This window comes from Kluyveromyces lactis, assembly GCF_000002515.2.
Source record: "Kluyveromyces lactis strain NRRL Y-1140 chromosome F complete sequence".
Classification (NCBI taxonomy): domain Eukaryota; kingdom Fungi; phylum Ascomycota; class Saccharomycetes; order Saccharomycetales; family Saccharomycetaceae; genus Kluyveromyces; species Kluyveromyces lactis.
In genome coordinates this window covers 1,447,624-1,468,546 of record NC_006042.1, presented here as the reverse complement: position 1 = coordinate 1,468,546, position 20,923 = coordinate 1,447,624, and the positions used below count along the sequence as shown (strand labels likewise).

General features: G+C 37.9%; 8 protein-coding genes across 8 annotated transcripts; 5 read left to right on the top strand and 3 right to left on the bottom strand.

Annotated features, from left to right (window-relative positions):
* Window positions 1-560: 560 nt before the first annotated feature.
* On the top strand, window positions 561-1,850 carry FUN26 (nucleoside transmembrane transporter FUN26; the record flags this gene model as incomplete). The annotated part of the gene is made up of 1 exon (XM_455794.1): window positions 561-1,850. One exon carries the CDS (start codon window positions 561-563, stop codon window positions 1,848-1,850), a length of 1,290 nt encoding a protein of 429 aa, XP_455794.1.
* Window positions 1,851-2,209: 359 nt separating this feature from the next.
* PMT2 (dolichyl-phosphate-mannose-protein mannosyltransferase PMT2) lies at window positions 2,210-4,435 on the top strand (the record flags this gene model as incomplete). Its single annotated transcript, XM_455792.1, has 1 exon — window positions 2,210-4,435. One exon carries the CDS (start codon window positions 2,210-2,212, stop codon window positions 4,433-4,435), a length of 2,226 nt encoding a protein of 741 aa, XP_455792.1.
* Window positions 4,436-4,866: 431 nt separating this feature from the next.
* SPO75 (Spo75p) lies at window positions 4,867-7,650 on the top strand (the record flags this gene model as incomplete). The annotated part of the gene is made up of 1 exon (XM_455791.1): window positions 4,867-7,650. One exon carries the CDS (start codon window positions 4,867-4,869, stop codon window positions 7,648-7,650), a length of 2,784 nt encoding a protein of 927 aa, XP_455791.1.
* MMM1 (ERMES complex subunit MMM1) lies at window positions 7,647-8,951 on the bottom strand (the record flags this gene model as incomplete). The annotated part of the gene is made up of 1 exon (XM_455790.1): window positions 7,647-8,951. One exon carries the CDS (start codon window positions 8,949-8,951, stop codon window positions 7,647-7,649), a length of 1,305 nt encoding a protein of 434 aa, XP_455790.1.
* A 535-nt stretch (window positions 8,952-9,486) lies between these two features.
* LMO1 (Lmo1p) lies at window positions 9,487-11,460 on the top strand (the record flags this gene model as incomplete). The annotated part of the gene is made up of 1 exon (XM_455789.1): window positions 9,487-11,460. One exon carries the CDS (start codon window positions 9,487-9,489, stop codon window positions 11,458-11,460), a length of 1,974 nt encoding a protein of 657 aa, XP_455789.1.
* Window positions 11,461-11,565: 105 nt separating this feature from the next.
* DRS1 (putative ATP-dependent RNA helicase) lies at window positions 11,566-13,812 on the bottom strand (the record flags this gene model as incomplete). Its single annotated transcript, XM_455788.1, has 1 exon — window positions 11,566-13,812. The coding sequence occupies one exon, from the start codon at window positions 13,810-13,812 to the stop codon at window positions 11,566-11,568; it is 2,247 nt and encodes a 748-aa protein (XP_455788.1).
* A 559-nt stretch (window positions 13,813-14,371) lies between these two features.
* SYS1 (Sys1p) lies at window positions 14,372-14,965 on the top strand (the record flags this gene model as incomplete). Its single annotated transcript, XM_455787.1, has 1 exon — window positions 14,372-14,965. The coding sequence occupies one exon, from the start codon at window positions 14,372-14,374 to the stop codon at window positions 14,963-14,965; it is 594 nt and encodes a 197-aa protein (XP_455787.1).
* Window positions 14,966-15,095: 130 nt separating this feature from the next.
* On the bottom strand, window positions 15,096-20,798 carry CYR1 (adenylate cyclase; the record flags this gene model as incomplete). The annotated part of the gene is made up of 1 exon (XM_455786.1): window positions 15,096-20,798. The coding sequence occupies one exon, from the start codon at window positions 20,796-20,798 to the stop codon at window positions 15,096-15,098; it is 5,703 nt and encodes a 1,900-aa protein (XP_455786.1).
* Between the last annotated feature and the right edge of the window lie 125 nt (window positions 20,799-20,923).

The window sequence follows — 20,923 nt, the reverse complement described above, 5'->3', positions numbered from 1 at the left end:
AGATATCTATACCAGTTATTGCCACATTCACTTTCATCCTGCTCTTGTAATTGTAAATTTCATTTAACGTTATCAATAGAAGATACATCAGACATCTTGTGTCCTTTCTCAATTGATACAACAAAACCATATGTGCCGGTAAAATCCACCAAAGAAATGATATTCTAAGAAGTGCCTTTTTTTTTTAGGATGTTAAAACCGGTTTATCCCATCATTTCAACTAATACTTCATCATTTATAACGTTAGTCTTTATTTTCTTCTGTATATTAATGTTTTAAAGTCTATTCCAAGTATAACTGACAGGCTTTCTCACTTTTTCTTTTCCTGTCTCTGGACGGATTAAGTGATTTTTTTGTAAATTCCTTATCATATTTTTGGAAACTAAACAGGAATTCCTTCAGAAAATTGTTGTTTTATGGGAAAACATAATGATGCAAGCTACAAAATTACTGATGAAGGGATTTTAATTAGTACTTGGTCAATATATACATTGGCTGGTCTGTATTTTGAATAAATAGACTCAAGGGGAAAATTAATACACCAAATATTTCATCGAATTATGGAACTAGAAGAAAATGACGAAACTCCAATAACGGGAACTGCATTAAATGATCCTATTTCCCAAATACAAACCAAGGACCTTTCCAAAGAATCTACATACATCAAGCTTACTGATACTAATTATCTTGCATTTTTCCTTATCGGTATTGCATTACTTTGGCCGTGGAACTCATTCTTAAGTGCGTCATTATATTTCCAGCATGATGTATTTCAAGACACGTCGGTGTATGCAAGGATTTACATCAGTACCATGATGACAGTTAGTACGATATCATCGGTACTGTCTAACATAATTTTATCCAAAATTCAACATCATTACACTGAAAGAATTGTTAGTGGATTGTTCTTCGAAATTATTGTATTTACTTCATTATGTGGTGTGGTACTATTCCATCGTTGGTTATCCCACTTACTGTCATTCATCATGATTATGTTTCTAGTGCTTGTCAGTTCCGTTGCAACTGCACTCTCTCAAACCGGTGTCATGGCTATGGCTAACGTTTTCGGACCAGAATACAATCATGCAGTGATGGTGGGACAAGCCGTCGCAGGGGTACTACCGTCGCTAGTGCTCTTCATGGTCTCGATCTTCAATCAAAAACAGGAACAAACAGCGACAGGTATCAATCTATATTTCTTATCCACTAGTGTCATGTCGTTTGCATCCATCGTGGCATATAAAAAAAGTGATATACCTATCATTGGAGGAGATATGGCTCAGCGGACAGCTGATGAGCCTAAGGTTTACGTCCCATTCAAAGTGCTTTTCCTGAAATTAAGGTACCTTGTGCTCTCTATATTTACCATCTTCTGCGTTACGTTAATTTTCCCAGTATTTGCATCAAACACGTACGTGGTAAGATTCCCGTTAAGGAATTCTGAATTCATTCCATTCATATTCATGCTTTGGAACATTGGCGATTTAGTTGGAAGAATCATCGCAGAACATACTTTCAATTCCAAAATGCTAACTCCACGTAAGATATTCATCTACTCTCAGCTACGTATCCTAATGGTTGCGGTGTTTTTCCTATTCAACGTAAGAAACATTAGAAAGAATTCACATCTTGGTGTGTTTCTCGATCTATCCTACAGTTTCTGGCAATTCATGTTTGGATTGACCAACGGACTCTTGGCGAGCTGTAGTTTCATGAACGTCGGCAGATCATTAGATACAGAAGACGAAAGAAAAGCCGCAGGAGGCATTACCAATGTGTTTTTGTCAATCGGTCTAGCGTCTGGCAGTGTTATCAGTTACTTATTTGCATATATCATTTCACAGATGTAATATACTATAATATTCACTGTTAAAGAGAGAAATTTAGTGAAAGTCTATCTACTATATATTAGAACTATCGGCACTCCTATTATCCTTAGTTCTAACTACTTCGTGTCACATTGCAAGACCCTGTTGCCATGCAGGTCACATGACTAGCTCCTTGCCTTGTATATGATGTTTTTCACCTTTTTTTTCTTGAAAAAAACCGAAAAACTGAACACGTCGATATTATATAAAGTTAACGAAGTGTTTTTTTTGATTAACATGAACTGAAGTAAATATCAGTTCGTGAATGTTGCAAAAATTCGTTCATTATTTTGATCTTGTTTAGTTTGAAAGGCCCGATAAGACGAATTGACCTACAGGAAATGTCAGCATCATTATCTGGAGACGAGTTGCAGAGCAGCTTGAGACACAGAGGCAAAGATGTTGTTGAGGAAGTTGAAGTTTTGCCTGAAGCTGAAGATCTTTCAAAGCAGAAGCATGTCAACGAAAGTCCATTGTTGAAACTGGAGTCAATTTTGATGCCAATTATCTTTACAGGTCTTGCCTTTTTCATCAGAATGTACAAGATCGGCGCTAATGACCATGTTGTTTGGGATGAGGCACATTTCGGTAAGTTTGGATCTTACTATTTAAGACACGAATTCTATCATGATGTGCATCCACCACTGGGTAAGATGTTGGTCGGTTTTTCCGGTTACTTGGCCGGTTACAACGGTTCATGGGATTTCCCGTCTGGTGAGCAATACCCAGAGTACATTGATTTTGTCAAGATGAGATTATTCAATGCTCTGTTTTCTGCATTATGTGTTCCAGTTGCTTATTTCACTGCTAAGTCAATTGGCTTCTCGTTACCAACCGTTTGGTTGTTTACTACCTTAGTTTTATTTGAAAACTCTTACACCACGCTAGGCAGATTTATTCTATTAGATTCGATGCTTTTGTTCTTCACTGTATTGTCCATGTTTTGTTTCGTGAAGTTCCACAACGTTAGATCTAAACCGTTCACTAAAAAGTGGTGGAAATGGTTATTCTACACTGGGTTCTCTCTTGGTTGTACCATCTCTGTTAAGATGGTCGGTCTGTTGATCATTACTATGGTGGGTATCTACACAGTGGTTGATCTATGGAACATGTTGGCAGATACTAAGATGTCAAAAAAGGTATACGCTGCTCACTGGGCTTCCAGATTTGTGTTTTTAATCTTGGTTCCATTTGCCGTATTTTTAGCATGTTTCAAGATCCATTTCGATCTTTTGTCCCATTCTGGTACTGGTGATGCTAATATGCCATCCTTGTTCCAAGCAAACTTGATTGGTTCCGATGTTGGTGAAGGGCCACGTGACGTCGCTTTAGGTTCATCTGAAATTACTATCAAGAACCAGGCCCTAGGAGGTGGTCTATTGCACTCTCATATCCAGACCTATCCAGAAGGTTCTCAGCAACAACAAGTTACCACATATGGCCACAAAGATAGTAATAACGTCTGGACGTTTGACAGACAAAGATTCAGCGCACCATATGACAAAAACGAAACAGAAACTGAGTTTGTCACCGATGGTGCTAGATACCGTTTAGTTCATCTCAACACAGGAAGAAATTTACACACCCATCCTCATAGAGCCCCTGTTCAAGCCAATGCTTGGGAAGTTTCCGGTTACGGTGATGCTAAGGTTGGTGATCCAAAGGATGACTGGATCATCGAAATCGTTGACCAAAAGGGTCCTGAAGACGAAACAAAATTACATCCATTGACTTCTTCTTTCAGATTGAAAAATGCGGAAATGGGTTGCTACCTATCTCAAACAGGAAACACTTTGCCACAATGGGGTTTTAGACAAAATGAAGTCGCTTGTGTTAAGAATCCTTTCAAGAGAGACAAGAGAACTTGGTGGAATATTGAAACGAACGTCAACGAAAAATTACCTCCAAGACCTGAAAACTTCAAATACCCAAAGACTAGTTTCATCAAAGATTTTATTCATCTGAACTTGGCTATGATGGCTACCAACAACGCATTGGTTCCAAATGCTGAAAAGTTGGACAAATTAGCATCTTCCGCTTGGCAATGGCCAACTCTAAATGTCGGTATCAGACTTTGTGGATGGGGTGAACAGAACATCAAATATTTCTTAATTGGTTCACCAGCTTCTACCTGGCCATCTACTATCGCCGTTCTAGCATTTATGGTTTTGGTTGCCGTGTACTTGATTAGATGGCAACGTCAATACTCTGACCTAACAAATCCAGAAGATATTAATTTATTCTTGATGGGTGGTATCTATCCATTGTTGGCTTGGGGCTTGCACTTTGTTCCATTTATTATCATGAGTAGAGTTACTTACGTCCACCATTACTTGCCAGCATTATACTTCGCTTTATTAGTGTTGGCATACTTGTTCGAAATCTCGATGAAGAAATGGAACAAATCTAAGTGCGGAAAGGTAATGAGATACACCATTTATGGCTCATACATGGCTATCGTAATTTATGGCTTCTACTACTTTGCCCCAATTTCTTTCGGTATGTCCGGTCCAAGCACCGATTACGAATACCTAAACTGGTTATCAACCTGGACTATCTCAGATTGATCACATCTTCATAACGAAACATCCAGAAAATCATTAAATTATGGTTAATATAGGAAAAGCTTTTATTTCAAGCACTTTCACTATCCACGTAAAGTTATATATTTTATAAAATAAAATAGTTTATTAAATTAGATCATGATCACAAAAATTAATGCTGTCGTCATTCTGATGACCCCAAAATCAAAAAGTGATAACAATTCACTCGCACTGGATAGCAAAGTTGGAGGTAATTACTTTCTTAGTATAAAAGTCTTGTTTGGTGATTGTCAAACAATTTAGCTTGCTGTCATTTTTTTGTGACATGTAACATAGTGGGGTGAAAAGCTATCATTTCACAAAGCTCATGAAAGACTTCTACTATTCATCAATATTAACCGCGCTTGGTTGGGTTCGTCTCCGACACATTGGCCAGGGACCAACTAGGCTTTGAGATGAATCATGATAACGATGTTACTGCTCTGGATTATTTAAGGAAAATAATCTATAAATATGTTGAAGTTGATGACAACACGGCAATATTGGTTCTTAATTACAAAGAAGAAACGTCTCCTTTGCAATCCCGATACAGAAATTATACATCGGGGTTACTCAAAACTTTATTATCCAATACGCGCTCTGGTAGTGCACAACGGCAATTTGGGATAACCTTTTCTTCATTCATTTCAGGTGTTTTAGTGTCTCTTGTTTTTTGCATAATCCAAGTCATACTCTTCAGCATATTGCGAAATAGGTTAACTCACATATACCAGCCAAACACAAGTTTGTATCCAAATAAAAAAAATGACACAGTTGCAAGTGGGAATACAGAACAGAATAAAAGATCACTAGCGAAACCATTGGGTAACAAACCGTGGTCATGGATCAAACCGACTTGGACAACATCTATTGAAGAATGTCGAGAATCAGGATTGGATGCTTATTTTTTCTTACGTTTATTGAAAACACTATCTATGTTCTTTCTTATATTGTCGATAGTCATCATCCCAATATTAATTCCCATTCATTACATTTCAGGGTATAAAACTGCTGATATCCAGAGTTATATATCACAAATGGAGCTTAACGATAAATTAACGAATGATGAAATGTTGAATCACTTACCATATGGCCTGACAGGATTGGATAAGATTTCAATGTCAAATATATCACCCGCTCACAGTAATCGTTTGGTTTTTCATCTGATTTTAGCGGTTTTGTTGGTGTGTTTTTTTCATCACGTATTGCTTCGGGAATTGAAGTACTATGTCTCCGAAAGAAATAAAGTTCTAACAGGATCAATTGAAGCATCCAGTTATCATCAAAACGTTCTTTATATCGGTAATATCAGCAAAGACTTTAATAAAAATAAAATAGAGTATTTCTGTGAATCTTTAATACCAGGGTGTGTCGAGAAAATTGTGCAATTACCTGATAATTGGGAAGTAACAAAAGCTCTCGGTCAACAATTAGATAGGTTGACAAACCAGATTGAGAATAGACAATTGGATATCATGTTAACGAAAACTTTTTTACCAGCTTCTAAAGCAGCTTCCTATGATTTACCCATTGATTATGAGAAGCGCAACTCTTTGGCACGTTTCCCTTTATATCAATTTCCCTACATGTATCATAAAAGGGTGCATTGTAAAATAAAATACCACAGGCTCGTTTATAATTGGAAAAGAACTTTATTTCTCTTAAAAGAACTTATCAACGGTAATATGTTATTGGGGTTTCGATTTCAACGTGATAAGGAAGCAAAATGGTTTGAACCAGGTCATTTGGAATGGAGCGCTCAACAAATAATAGAAAAGAAGCAAATTAAATTAGATCAGTACATGAAGAAGTACGAACAGTCTTTGATGCAACAAGAGATGGAATGTGACGTTAACAGGAAAAGTTCCAGACAAGCTTTTATAGTTTTCAGAAAAGTATCATTTGCACATATCTTTGACCAAATGTTGTTATCTAATAAGGACTCAGAAATGAGTGATGATAAAGCTCTAGGTATTAATCCAACAGATATTATTTGGTGCAATATTCAAACCATAAATAGACCTTGGGCTCTATTAAGGGTTGCAATATCGAATTTCTTAAACGTTGCGATCATCATTGGTTGGGTTGTGCCAGTCGCCATTGTTGGATTTGTCTCCCAAATTCCTATTATCACCAAAATCGTACCCATTCTAACAAACTTCCAGGATTTGCCTGAATTTATGTCAAAGCCTATTGCCAGCATTGTGCCAGCAGTTACTTTAATCTTCTTGACTGAAGGAGTGCCTCTTTTCTTTAGGTGGTTTAGTGTGGTTAAATGTTTGAAAACTGGTGCACAAATTGAAATGGATGTTCAGAAATGGTTCTTTGCATTCTTGTTTGTTCATATATTTCTCGTCGTAACTATTTCCTCTGATATTTCAGTTGTTGTTGAAACAGTGGTGAATAATCCAATAAATATTCCACATTTGTTGGGAACAAATTTACCTAAATGTTCGAACTTCTTCTGTTCATTTGTATTGATCAGAGGTATAGCATACTTTGGTGGTAATCTTTTGCAGTCGAAGAACCTTTTCTTTTATTTATTCTATTATAGGTGGTCAAACAGAACACCAAGGGAAAAATTGAAGTACAAATTAAATGTCCCTTGTTACCAGTGGGGATCTTTATATCCCATTTTTTCAGTATTGGCAAGTATTACAATTATTTACTCCGTTATCGCACCATTTGTACTACCATTGGCTAGTTTTTCTTTCATTTTTGTCATGTTCTCTTTCAAATATTCGTTGAAGTATCAATTTGATCATAAAAATAAATCAGAGACATTGGGCAAGTTCTATCCACAAGCATTGATGCAATTGTATTCTGGAATATATTTCCTTGAGGCATGTTTGATAGGGCTATTTGCCCTAGCAAATTGTTTTAAATTGTCATTATTTATGTTCATTTTCATGATATTCACTATCAGTGCGCACTTCCAGGTGTCAAACCTCTCTAAATCGACCATCAAGTATCTTCCTGCAAGTTTGGCATCGGATGAAGTCCAGCATCAGCAGGAAGATTTCAAATTGCGTGATTTAGAACCTAAAACCCATAAGATGTGGATTCCATTGGATGATAACGGGTTTGCAATTTCTGATGCTAACTTATGGCAATTGAGATACAATATCGAGTTTACACATCAAAATGCTTTTGTTGACAAGATTGGTAAAGTCATTGTAGTAGGTAATCCATACGATTAGTCGTTAGATTTCACTGAAACAGAATCATCAGTGTCGGTCTTTTCCTTTCTGGTATTCTTGCTCCGTGGCCACATGCTTGGAAGCTTCACAAACTGAAATCTAGGCTCTACGCACCTTTCCACAAACCATTTACTTATCTGATATTCGATAAGACTGGCAATTTTAGGTATATTTTCCAGTTTCGAACGGGCACCAATCAATGATTTTACCTCTAATTCCATCCTGTATTCAGGATTGAAAGAGAACATCAAATAATATCCTTTATCGTTTCCCATTTCATCATCATTTGTTTCCTCAGATGTCGGTACGAATTGTTCGTCAGTCGTTAAAGATACTGTTAAGCACGCTTGAAATCGAACGATGGAAACAGTCAATTTTATGGGTAGTGCTGCTGAAAATGGCTTCGGATAGTTTAGCAATAATTTCGTCTCGATCCCCAGAGCCAATCTATCACTTAAGTCGATATCAATTTTGGCTTCAAGACGCTTCTTATTAGAATTAGGTGAATATTGGATTATACAATTTGAAAATATGGGGAAATCATCTCCAATATCTACCTCTGTAATTTTAATCTGATCAAGATATTGAGGAAGCTCGTTTGATCTTCTTTCAATAAAATCATTCAATGAGTTTAGTATATTATTCTTTTGTAGGGCTTCTTCCCTAAATTGATGGATTGTTTGAGCAATAAGGACGTTAAACCAGTCCAATGATTCTGGGGAGTGTGTTTCAACATTATAGTATGTCTTTTCCAAGATTGAATTGATCTGTCTTGATTTTTCATTGTCCTTATCATCAACTTCCAATCCATCCTTCCCTCCTCTTTTTATAATTGTTGAAAGTATGCTGTTCTTAGTAGAATCCATGAAAGATGATGCTGAACCAACACTTTTGGCGGTAGCTGTCTTAGTACCGCCTTCACTAAACACGAAGAATTTGATAACAAAAATCAAAGCTACTATCACACTTAATTGACCCACTATGAGACCCTCAGCAAATGACTGGGAAGAGAACGATGATTGGGGCTGAATGGGCGCAATTTGCAGCGACTGCTGCTGTTTAGCCAACAAAGTTGATGATAGTAACGATTTCGCAGCTGAATCAAATAGTTCCTTTTGATTGGCATCCAAAATCAACTGCTCAAGGTGTAAGGGCAACGATTTATTCAAATACTCGTCCAAAGTCATCAATGTATCATTTGTTCCATTAGCTGCAGTCATATTCAATCCATCTACAGATTTTTTCGCGTAATCCGGGCCGGAAGATACAACTTCGCTTGCAAGAAGCTCAGACATCTCCATTTCCTTATAATCTGAACCCAAACCGGAAACGTGTATACCTGATCAATTTGATATAATATAAAAATTAAAATAATCAAATATACTTAAAGCAAATTTCTAGACGTGAATAAGTGTCCGATTGAGGTTAAACGTCCTAGAGATGGCGTATTACATCTGTTATTTACTGTAAATCACTGCTAGTTTTGTTTGATGTTTCCTGTCAGATATTCTTCGCTCACTTTTCTTAACGTAAAACCTTCACATTTCAATCCTCCATTCGAACCTCGTCTGGCCCTTTTATTTTATTTATTCCATTTTCTTTCTCTGTGGCATTCCTTTATGATCTGACAAAACCGTTCTCTGGGGAACACTGTGAAAAATTGAAAATGATTCAGTTACTTCTCATCTCAAAAACAGATCTCAGGATTAAAACTTGTATAACATCATATCTTCTCGAGCGTATAAGACAATCAAGAGTCATCAAGAGGGCCTTGTTGATCTGTATTGGTTCAAGAAAGCGACCAGCCATTTATTCTTCATACAGACTATTTTCATAATGGAGACAATTATACATGATATGGAGAACCATAAGGTTCAAAATGACCATGGAGTTATGCTAGAGCAAGATACTGCAGAAAAGTATCTTGACGTGATTATTGCATCAGCTTTCTCACAGAGCGAAACAGATGAAGCATTGTTGTTAACCGGGTTAGGACATTTATCGGAATTGGCTGCAACCGATCTGTGGAAGCCAAGAATTACGGATGAATTAATCAGTCGATTATATGGTCTTATCATTTCTACTCAAAGTAAAGACCTGATCACTCTGCACGCATCACTGTCAGTTCTTACTCTACTAAGTGAAAACTTGGTGTTACATCCGCCCTCATCACAAATTTCCTTAACTGTGCTGTGTTCAGTTCTACACTCTGGTCCAGATCTTTTAGAACAGTTTGTTTGCCTTTTAAAGACATATGAGAATAATCCAACTACAGGTCAGGAAATCATTAAATACCTATGTCTTCATGTTGAATGCATCCTCCAATGGGTTTCAGAAGGCGACAAGACTGCAGTGACATTTGTAGCAAGAACTAACATGATGCTTGAGGATGTGGGAGTTCTTAACGAATTGTCTTGTCTGTTGTATGCGCATGAGCACAATAAGGATCTAGTAGGTTCCATTGAACAGTTTCTGGTCCAGTTGAAACGCTTAAAAGGAGCAGTAAAAGACTTGCCTAATAATGAATATGATTTAGAAGCGACTGATGTGGTAAAGGAATTGATACACAAACTTTTTGACGTCTATGAAATCACCCAGGAGAGGTTTATGAAATCAAATGAAGAGTACACTGATTTGGACGGCCTAACAGTGTTGCAACTGCTTAACATCCGATTTATCTTAAGACAAAACGATCTAACATTCAAAAAAGCTTACACAGAACAACTTATGTTCGAAGAATATCCTTTACCACTCTTGAAAACTGTTGCCCGTTTATCCGTAATTGTTTGGGATTACTTCGAAATGTCAAACTTGAAATTAGGCTCAAAGGTTCACAAGATGCACTTCATATTTTTCACTAAAGAAATCATTGCCGTGCTTCTTGGTACTATGGTGACGCTATGGGATAAGTCCAGGAGTGAAACTGAAGAAGATTTTGAATCTTTGCTTGAACTTATTAAAATACTGATTCATAAGGCAGATAAGATATGCCGCACAAAACACGATTCTTTTGTTGAAACATTCGTTGAGGTATGTGAGACATTTACGTACGAAGATTTAAGACAGCTGCAGGTAGCAGAATGGAGAGAAAAACAGTTCAATGACTGGGCAGAAGATATTAGTAGCTTTGATGAGATTTTACAAAACCAAGTGCAGGAATTTGTACGCTACCAAAGACTTTTATTGATGCAGAAGGGTACATGGGTGTACTCAGAGAACCCAATTGAAGCAAAGGATAAATTACCAAAGGTTTCATTTATTGCATTATCAGATAATCAGATGAATTTATTGATAAAAGAATTCAAACATAAGGTGGAAAAGACACCCACTGTTGAAGATAATGAAATAGTGACCATCGATCACTCTGCCATGGTAAATAACAAAACTACTGTCATTCCGTTAAAGAATATTATAAACATTCAAAGTAGGCAAATTGAACTCGATAGAAAGCTTCCTGAAGGTGTTAGATTGATTAATATTCTTCAGAACACAATTTATAGAGAAGTTACCACCTTTGACAGAAACGGGAAAATTTTATCTGCATTTTACTTGGAGAGTACAGAGAGCTTCTACACCTGGTTGGATGGTTTACAATTATTATCACAAAGTAAACACGCCAAATTATCACCAGAAACTGAGAAACAAATCGATACATTAATAAAATTAAGAAGGAACGTCCAACTTGCTGCTCTTGATGATAAATTTAGAGATGATGAGTCACTGGAATCCTTCTCAGAGGAGGAAACGGATGACTTTTATTACAATCCAGAAACTCTAAAGCAACTCTCGATGGGTATATATTACGAATGAGAGTTGATGATTATGTAATAACACCTCAACTGCGTTTATGTAGTATATAATGAATTTTCATGCGCATTGATAATTAAGCCAAAACTAAGAACATAGGACAGTAATTTATTTCTTACCCTTCTTTCCCTTCTTTCCGTAGGCAGCTTGCTTCTTGCTGTATTGACGTTCCTGATATTCGACACGATCTTTTTGTGTCTTTTTATATAGCCGAGGATTCTCAGCCAATGCTTCTTGCTGTTTTCTCTTCTTACTGTTGATTGGCTTTTTGTTTTTTGCCAAAACTTGAAGCATTTTAGAGTTCTTCTTCTCAGCTTCTGATTGAAACCAGGTTCTTCTTGGCCTTGCACTGATTTCTTCCTTGTGTTTTAGCATGTTTTCACCTTTGCGAAGTTCCATTTCAGCTCTAAGTATCTCTTTCTCTTGCTTTTCTTCTTCAATAATCTCCTCTACAACATCACCCTTTGCTCCAATCAAGCTGTTGACTTGCTCGACTTGTGTCCAGTCAACGTTTCTACTCAAGGCCTTTCCACTTTCAGCGTTTTCTTCCACTGATCTGATCGCACTTCTGACAATACTTCTATCTTGAGATGATTCGCCTACAAAGGTTACTGAACGACCTTCTCTACCCGCTCTGGCAGTACGACCAACTCTGTGTAAGTAAATTTCGTAAGTTTTTGGCATATCGAAATTGATAACCACTTCAATTTTTGGAATATCTAAACCTCTCGAAGCTAAATCGGTACAGATTAAGACTGGTACTTGTAAGGATTTGAAGTTATTAACAGACTGTAGACGTTGTTCTTGGGTTAACGAACCATGCAATTCACCAACTTGCATACCCAATAACCCAAGGACGATTCTCAGTTTATGGGCAGTTTCTTTCCTAGCAACAAAAACTACTATTCTCTTCTGGCTTGTATTGTCCAACTTTCTAATCAATTGATATAATAATGCCGGTTTGAGATGATCTCTTTTACGTATACGGATGAACTCCTGTGTCAATTTATCTGCTGCTTGTTTTGGAGGATCAATCATAATCCTAACAGGCTTCTTTAGAGATAGCGAGATTAATTGCTTAATTTTTGAGTTCATTGTAGCAGAAAACAACAGAGTTTGTCTCTTACTTGGAATGAGAGACATGATTTCTTGTAGTTCCTCTTGGAAACCTTCTTCTAACATTCTATCAGCTTCGTCAATGACCAAGATTTCAACTGAATCAACGCTGAAACTCGCAGAATTTCTTAAATGATCGATAAATCTACCTGGTGTGGCAATTACGATATCAGGTCTGGTCTTCAATGCTTGTTCTTGTTGTCTTAAATTCAAACCACCGACGGCCAAACCAAACGTTAGTCCGTTAACAAACTTACCGATATTTTTACCAACATCAGCCACTTGAATAGCCAATTCACGGGTTGGAGTTAGTACAACAACCCTTGTTGATGCAATATGTGCAGGTTTGTACAACAAACGTTCGATGATAGGAATCATAAAAGCAGCTGTTTTACCAGAACCTGTAACAGCACCGGCAATGATATCTTTACCAAGAAGGGCAATAGGAATAGCAGCACTTTGAATTGGAGAAGGACTGGTGTATCCTAAACTTCCAAGCCCTTTCAACACAGGACGGGATAACGACAAGCTGTTGAAAGTTTTATGAACGATCTTTTTAGCATCCGCACTTTCCTCTTCTGGAGCATAAAATTCAGCCATTTCTTCTTTAGTGTCTTCTTCAATGTCTTCATCTTCGTCTTTTCCCTTACCTAAATCTGCCTGACTCATTTCGGTCTTTTTGTCGTCATCTTCGTCGTCATCCTCTTCTTCTTCATCCTCTTCATCTTCTTCATTTTCCTCTGTTGCCTTTCTCTTGACACCCATACCGAACCCATCCAAAGCTAATTCATCTTCATCATCACTCTCGCCAGGTTCGTCTCCTTCTTCTGGTTCTTCTTCGGACTCTTCTGATAGGCTTTCTTCGGCATCACTGCCTGTAGCAGCCATCATAATCAAACCACCTTTTCTTCTAATGATCCCATCTAGATCGACATCTTTTTTCTCAACTTCATCACTCTTCTCATCACCTTGGAAATCCCAGCCTGCAAAGTTGGTGGTAACTTCTCCGCTGTCAATGGAGAATTGGAATTCTGGATTCAAATCTTCATGGACATCTTCGTCCAAGTGAGATCCCTGTTGTTGCTTGGCCTTCTTTTTAGATTTGTTCTTAGTTTTTGAGGACTTCACTGGCTTCTTTTCCATTTCGTCATCAGAAGCATCTAAATCTGGAACATCTTCTTCGCTATCACTAATTGTAGGAACAAAATCATCGAATGATCTAAACTTCTTAACAGCCATATTAACGAATGCCGTATATCTCTTTATTTTCCACTTACCTTAATACTCAATCAAAGAACAACAAGAATTCTATTCTTTCTCGCAAAGTAGAAATGAGTGAAGAATAATAGCACTAGATAAATAGTATGTCACCTGTAGAAGTTATAATAAGGAACAATGAACAGTACTCACTGCTAAGTTATTCTAGTTGTCGTAGCTCATCTCAAGCTCATCTCATCGCCATTCCAGATGTGAAAAGCTTGAACATGGAAAATTTCTTTTGAGGAAAAACATATCGTCAAGTTAGGGTAACCACTGGTTGTCAACATGGAAACTAGTTCGGAATCTCTAAGCAACATATTAAATCCAAGATGAGTTGTGATTGAGACATGATTTGAGAGACTTGAAAATAAAGACAGAATTGAGTAGTTAGTCCTCTTTCGTTACTTATTGCATTCCTCCTATAATATTCGGTGAATTCTTTTGGTTGTTCGCACCAGTTATATTTGATAGAATTGAACTGTACCAAGTGCAGTTTTAGAAAGGCGACCGATTAGAGACATTTCAACCAATCAGGGAGATGGCTTCGCTTAGACGATACATGCGTGTTCCGAGAGAACTATTACCCACTGAAATCTTCAAACAAGAGTCTCAGTCCCCTGGTAAAATAATCGTTCAGATTATACTCTTGCAAATGTTCTATTATCTCACTGCATCAACTTTGTTTTATTGCTGGGCGAAAATATGTGGGTACGAAATAAAGCTAAAGCAATGGTTGTTTACATGGCAGGACATTGATTTCTCAAACTCTTTTGGTATTTCTTTATCAGCCCTTTGGTTAATTGATTCCTTGATTTGTGTCTTTTTTTTGACCATCATAGTGGGAAGGAGTAAACTCGCGTGGGATTTTGCCATTACAATCCATGCTATAAATCTAGTAGTAGTATGGACACACACAGGGCTATTCCCTTCACTAGCATGGTTTATCTTGCAATTTTTGTCTACACTGATATTGATTTTCCTTGGGACTTGGATTACCAGGTGGAGAGAGTTGAAAGACACATTTTTCGAAGGTATGGTGGATGACGATTCTGCACCTGCCAGTGCCAGCCAGCCAGCTTCTCAAGTTCCAGGGAAAAGCATCGAACTTAGAGATCTAGAAGCACAAAAATAAAAAGTTTTGCATGTTTATATACTTATGTAATGGAAATGTGTTATATTATTCTTGATGAAATCACGACAATTAATCAAAGGGTCCGAAACCATGAGACATTTTCGACGTAACAATAAAGAAATCAAGTCCTCTACTCCTCCGGAAAAGATTTGAAGCTTTGTTGCTCGCTCTCGTCATTATGGCTGTTTTCTATGTATAATTGGTTTCTGGCTAGAAGGTCATCCAGCAATTGGAAGATTGATTTCTGTTTCATTGCATCACCAGATTTGTATATGGTTAAACCACCCTGGACCTGTTGGCGTAAGTTCATTAAGACGACTGACGATTCAATTCGGGTGATTAAATGGTCAAGGAATGCAAGAAGATCTGCTTCGGACGAGTTTTTCATAACGGCCTGTTTGGTATTACTATCAAAGGTAGTATATCGTCCATTGGCAGAATTTTCCAGCCCGATAAGACCACCTTGGACTGAGGAGAGGACAGTCTCCAATCTATTGGACACTGATCTAATTTGGAATAGAAAATCATCTGAAATAACACTGTTATTCTGATCTTGTGTTGCCAAAGTGTGTCTCGCTTGAAGTGATTTAGGATATGCTATGGTGACAAGTTCTTTAGTTTCCAACCCTTTCAACGTTTGTTCACCAAGCTCGACGAACATCCATCCTATAGACGATAATATGTGTATTTCTCGTTCTAAAATTTCACCCACAATGTCTTCCCCGTAGGCTTTTGCGAGCGGAATATTATCTTCAGTGACTTGCTGGTGGTAGCTTAAAATCTTCTTAAACTCTACCATAAAATCATTACTGAGCATGACCTGTCCTCCATCAGCAATACCAGAGACTCTTGCAGCTTTATTCACAACAGGGCCTAGATAATCCATTCTCTTGGTAACAACATCGACTTCTGGCACAGGACAACCCCAGTGGATACCCATACGCACTGAAAGACCTTGATAAATTTTGTTGCCGCTAGTGTCCGTGATCAAACAACCGTCCCTGATAGATGTTATCTCACCCGGCCATTCAGCCTCCAAAAGTTTCAATTGAACACTTAAACACCAGACCAAAGCACTCGTAGGTGTTGGGAATGCTACCATGAATGCATCACCTTCAGTCTTCACCTCATAACCACCAAAAATACGTAGTTGTCTACGCATTATTTCGTTATGTGTTTTGATAGCGGTTCTCATCGCATCAGGGAATAATTCCCAAATGAAAGTGGAATTCTTTATATCGGTGAAAACAATGGCAACATTACCTGTGGGAGGGGGGATCTCAGGTTGAAGCCTTCTGAGAGAACTATCTTCAAATGCAGTTTTTCTCGATAACAAATCTTTTTTGCTTATATTGAATCTATTCGTTTCAGTAGCACCCTTTTCCACACTTATACAGACAACTGTCAATTTATCAGTACAGCCATAAGTTATGGCATAGTCTTTCAACTTTTCCGCAGCCAGCATAGGTTCTGAGCCATTCTCACGAGCAATATCAGATGCAATTTCATAACCGATATAATTCCAAAGATTATGTGATGCAATAATTATCATCTGATCTGAGAAGGTCAACTTGAAATCCGAAATATCTGGAGATGCATGAATATGAGGCAGTAAATCGAAGAATCCTACGGCTCTAGAAACTTCAGAAACACCATCTAATTTTTCACTATTGACATAACCGCCTGCAATTCTTATTCTTTCATATTCATCTCTCTTAGTAGGAACATGCAACCTAGTCAAAACCTCGTAATCACCATTATTTTTCGCTAGAATAGCTCCGATGTTACCAATGTTCGCTGTATACACTGACTTGCCTTTGAAAAATACGACTGTTGCAGATGCACCACTGAGCAAATCAACGGTAGTTAATTCAGATTTGTTCAGGCCATTTTCAACAGACACCAACATCCCGTTAATTTCTTTGTTAAGCTGTAAGAAACTGAACCGCAATGCTGTCCTTATGTTTTCGTCAGTATCGTCTCCATATTTTTCCAAAGCTCTTGTTAAAATCTTATCGTATATGTCTCTGATGATTTGTGAGATTTTATGACCAGAAGAGGCGTTTTCATTCACACTATCGTAAAGACAGAACAAGCACTCATCATCCTTGCCTCTAAATCTTTCGTACTTGATATCTCTAGTTGACACGGAGCTCTTTTTACCCAAAGTATCAGCAACACCATACTTCATACCATTAATCATGGATCCGGTAGTTCTTAGACGAAAGTTGACACCATCGTCAGGAACCTTGGAGGTTTTCATTGTAACATCCATCAACCCCAAAATTTTTAACTGTTTTAAGATTGTCAAGTCGGACAAATCTGTTTTAGTATCAGGGCCAATCATTGACTTTATTTCGAACCTTTTATTCCCAGAAAAGTTCAAATATTTTAGGTTCAAATTATTCATCCAGTTCCAATCATAATGGTAGTTTGAGATATTGTATTTTAATTGATTTGAACCAACATCTAGAACTGTCAAATTCGAAAGTTGAGAGAGCTCCGATGGTAGTGACATCAGCTTATTACCATTTAACATTATCACCTTCAAATTCTTCATTCTTTGGAACACTTCACCGGGCAAGCTGGTGATAGCATTGCCGGATAGATACAACTCTGTCAACGATGGTAGGTTTAATGCAGAAATATCAGAAATATCATTATAAGAAAGATTGATTATCTTCAAGCTAGTGTTGAAGTTGAATAAAGGAAGCATCTCATTATTGAGATTGTTGTCAGCAGTATTGAGAAATAGTAATGATTTTGATAAAGGGGTATTTTCATAGTCCTCTAATCCGGGGTTGTAGCCAAGTAAATTAGAGGAGAAATTTAATGTTGTTAGCTCTAAATTTACAATTGAAATGGGTAATTCTCTAATATTATTACAATGTAAATCAAGTGATTTAAGATTGGAGAGTTCTCCTATTTCTTCCGGAATACTATCCAACTTGTTGTTGGCGGCAGAAAAATGAATTAGTTTTTTTGAGTACTTGATTTCCGCAGGTAAACTTGTTAAGTTATTGTCATTTAATTCAAGCTTCTCAAGCTTTTCTAAAGTTTTCAAAAAATCGATAGGTAAACTGGATAGTTTTGCCTTGTTTAGAGATAAACTTGTAAGGTTAGATAACACATTACCTCTATAGTCGAACGAAGTAACAGGATTTTCTGTCAAATCGCAGCTTCTTAGTTTAGGTAGTGAATCTTCCCAAACGGAAATTCTGTTTGAGGTTAAGAATAAATTCTGCAAATTTGGGGCGTTTGATTTGATAGTGGCAATTCTATTGTTTTTTAGATTGAGAGTCCGTAGGTTTGCCATACCTGACAAATCGGGAACAGCTTGAATTTTATTGTTGGATAGGTTCATCTTCGCCAACTTACTTAGTTCGTTGATGGAAAGTGGAAGTGAATTTATCTTATTGTATGAAAGATCAACCTGTAATAAGTTTGTACACCTATTGATAACTTCGGGGTACGCCGTAAATGCATTGGAGGAGATATCCAACAACTGCAAGTTCTTGAGATTCTTAAATCCAGATGGAAGTCTGTCTAACTGGTTACATTGAAGGTTCAAAATAGTAAGATTGGACAACTTGGAGATGGATTCCGGTACCCTTTTGATAAAGTTTCTCTCTAGGTCCAAGGAAACTAAATCATAAGCCTGTGTAATGTTGGCTGGGAACCTAGATGCCCTGACATTAACCATTCTCAAACTGGATAGCTTAACGGCACTTTCAATGAAATCGATAGGTAAAAAGATATTAGCGTTATTAGAAACATCCAAACTCTCGATTTCAGAAGTATGCTGATAAAAAATGATAGGAGGTGTAGTTAAGTCCATGTTTCTCAAGTCAACATGAATGAAGTCACCCTTCGAGAGCCTCTGTTGTTGTTCTATTGTTAATTGGGAAGTGGTCACCGGGTGGAATTTGAAACTAAAAACAAAGCTGACATCTTCGAGCCCCAAAATATGGAGCGGATCACTCTTCTTGTAACCATTCAATAGTAATAACTTGATCTGGATGAGGATTGGATTTGCAGTTGGTCGTAAAATCTTAGATAGTTTACCAACCTTCAACGACAACTGGAAATTCCCCTGTTGAATATTAAACTTTTTCTTTATTTGTGGTATAAGTTCGGCCACAGATGTATTTGGACGACATGAAAGGGTTGTGAAAGTATCATCGACATTGAAGATTCTAATAGCATATTTTTTGGTTTGGTCAATATCCGAAAGATCACTATAATACTTCTCAAGCATATGTTCTTCGTATTCGGTTTCTCCATCTAGTTCTGTATATTGTTCGATATTTTTTTGTGATAGAGGCGAACCTGGTCGAGATTGCGTCTTAGCAGAAGTTATATCGTCTAGGCTTTCTGATTGGGTTTCAATGGAAATGTCTGAGTCTTCGTCGCCGTTGGGAGAAATTGTGAAACAAAGATCGCATTCGGAGCTTTTCGTTTCTGATAAATGCAGTCCCGATTCGTCATTCGATCCTCTGTTAGGAGGAGAAGTGCGCGGTGACAATGCGTCTTCTTCAAAGTCATGATGGTGTACATGAGGAATTACTGGCTCCGAAGTATCTTTCGCAATGACATTTTTTGGAACAGACCCCTTGGTATGTTTTCCTTGTGATTTGCTGTACCTTTTGCGGTTTTTCCCTCTATGTCGATTGGCCTTTGACATCTTATGTCTTTCTTTAATTTTGTTAACATCAAGACCGACCGTCTCATCAACATCCCAGGATTCTGGAGCAGTCCATTGTTTCCGTAGCGCAAGTGTAGCATCCTTGGTATCTTGTGACGCATTAGGTGATTTTGGTGGAACTTTGTCCGTAGTTTCTGCGGAGGGTGCATTAGAAGTAACGACGACATCCGTCATATCAGAAAGTTTGTCTAAATCTAGGTCAACACCAAATATTTCTTTAGCGGCTGATAATTTAGAAGCATCAAATGAGGTCCCTGAATTTCTTCTTGACAGGTCTGTGTCAATACTTCTGCCTGCAGAACTTACTCCATGTTGTTGGTTCGAAACGCCACTTGTCGCATTCCCACCGCTTAAATTTGAACCATTGCTGGCTTCGTTACCTGAATGTAACAGGGAGCTGCCCTTAGACCCAGAGTGTTTCATATGAGGAGCATTTGCGGATGTCAAAGTAGACGCCGCAGACATGGTTGAAGAACCATGTATGAATGTGCTCATCTTTCTCCGCAAAGCGTTAGTGGGAACTTGCTGTTGCAGAGACTGTTGATGAAAGGGTGACTGCTGTTCACCATCTGAAGCCGACACTCTGCCACCTTGGCTTATTTGATTATCTGAATCTGGAGGCCCTCCTTGGCTTGCCAGAGATGATTTCCTGCTGGTAAGTTTCTTGAAGAAATTAGTTGCACGTGACGGTTTGGTAGTTCCTTTATGTCCATGTGAAGTAGCTGTTGATACTGACAGCGTACTGGAAGTGCGCGAAAGTAGCGGCAGGTTACCTCTTGATGAAGTTGCGGTCAGGTTTGCAGTCCGGGACCTTTCAAAAGTGGGTTTCACCGGTTTTGCCAAAGGTGGTTGAGGATTGTGCGCGAATGATCCAGCATCACGAACTATAGCAGAATGGAAACCCTTTTTCCCAGGTTTCACCTTCTTCGTAATTGCATCTATGGAATAGTCCTCTTTAAAAGTGGGCATACCAACGTCTTGCCATTCGCTATCGGTATCGCTTCGTGGTTGTAACTCCCTACCGCTATTTTTACTTGAGATACTGTTATTTGAAGAAGCACTGCCAGCACTGTTTCTTGCTCCCGAGGAGATGGAGCTTCGATTAGTTTCTTTCGGTTGTGGATTCATAGTTGACCTCTTCTTTCTCTCGCACTGTGGTTTGTCTTGAGTGGTTGAATTTACAAATGAATACAAGTACCCATAAACCAGCACTTAAGAATCCAAACAGGACAGATTATTATAAGGAAAATGAT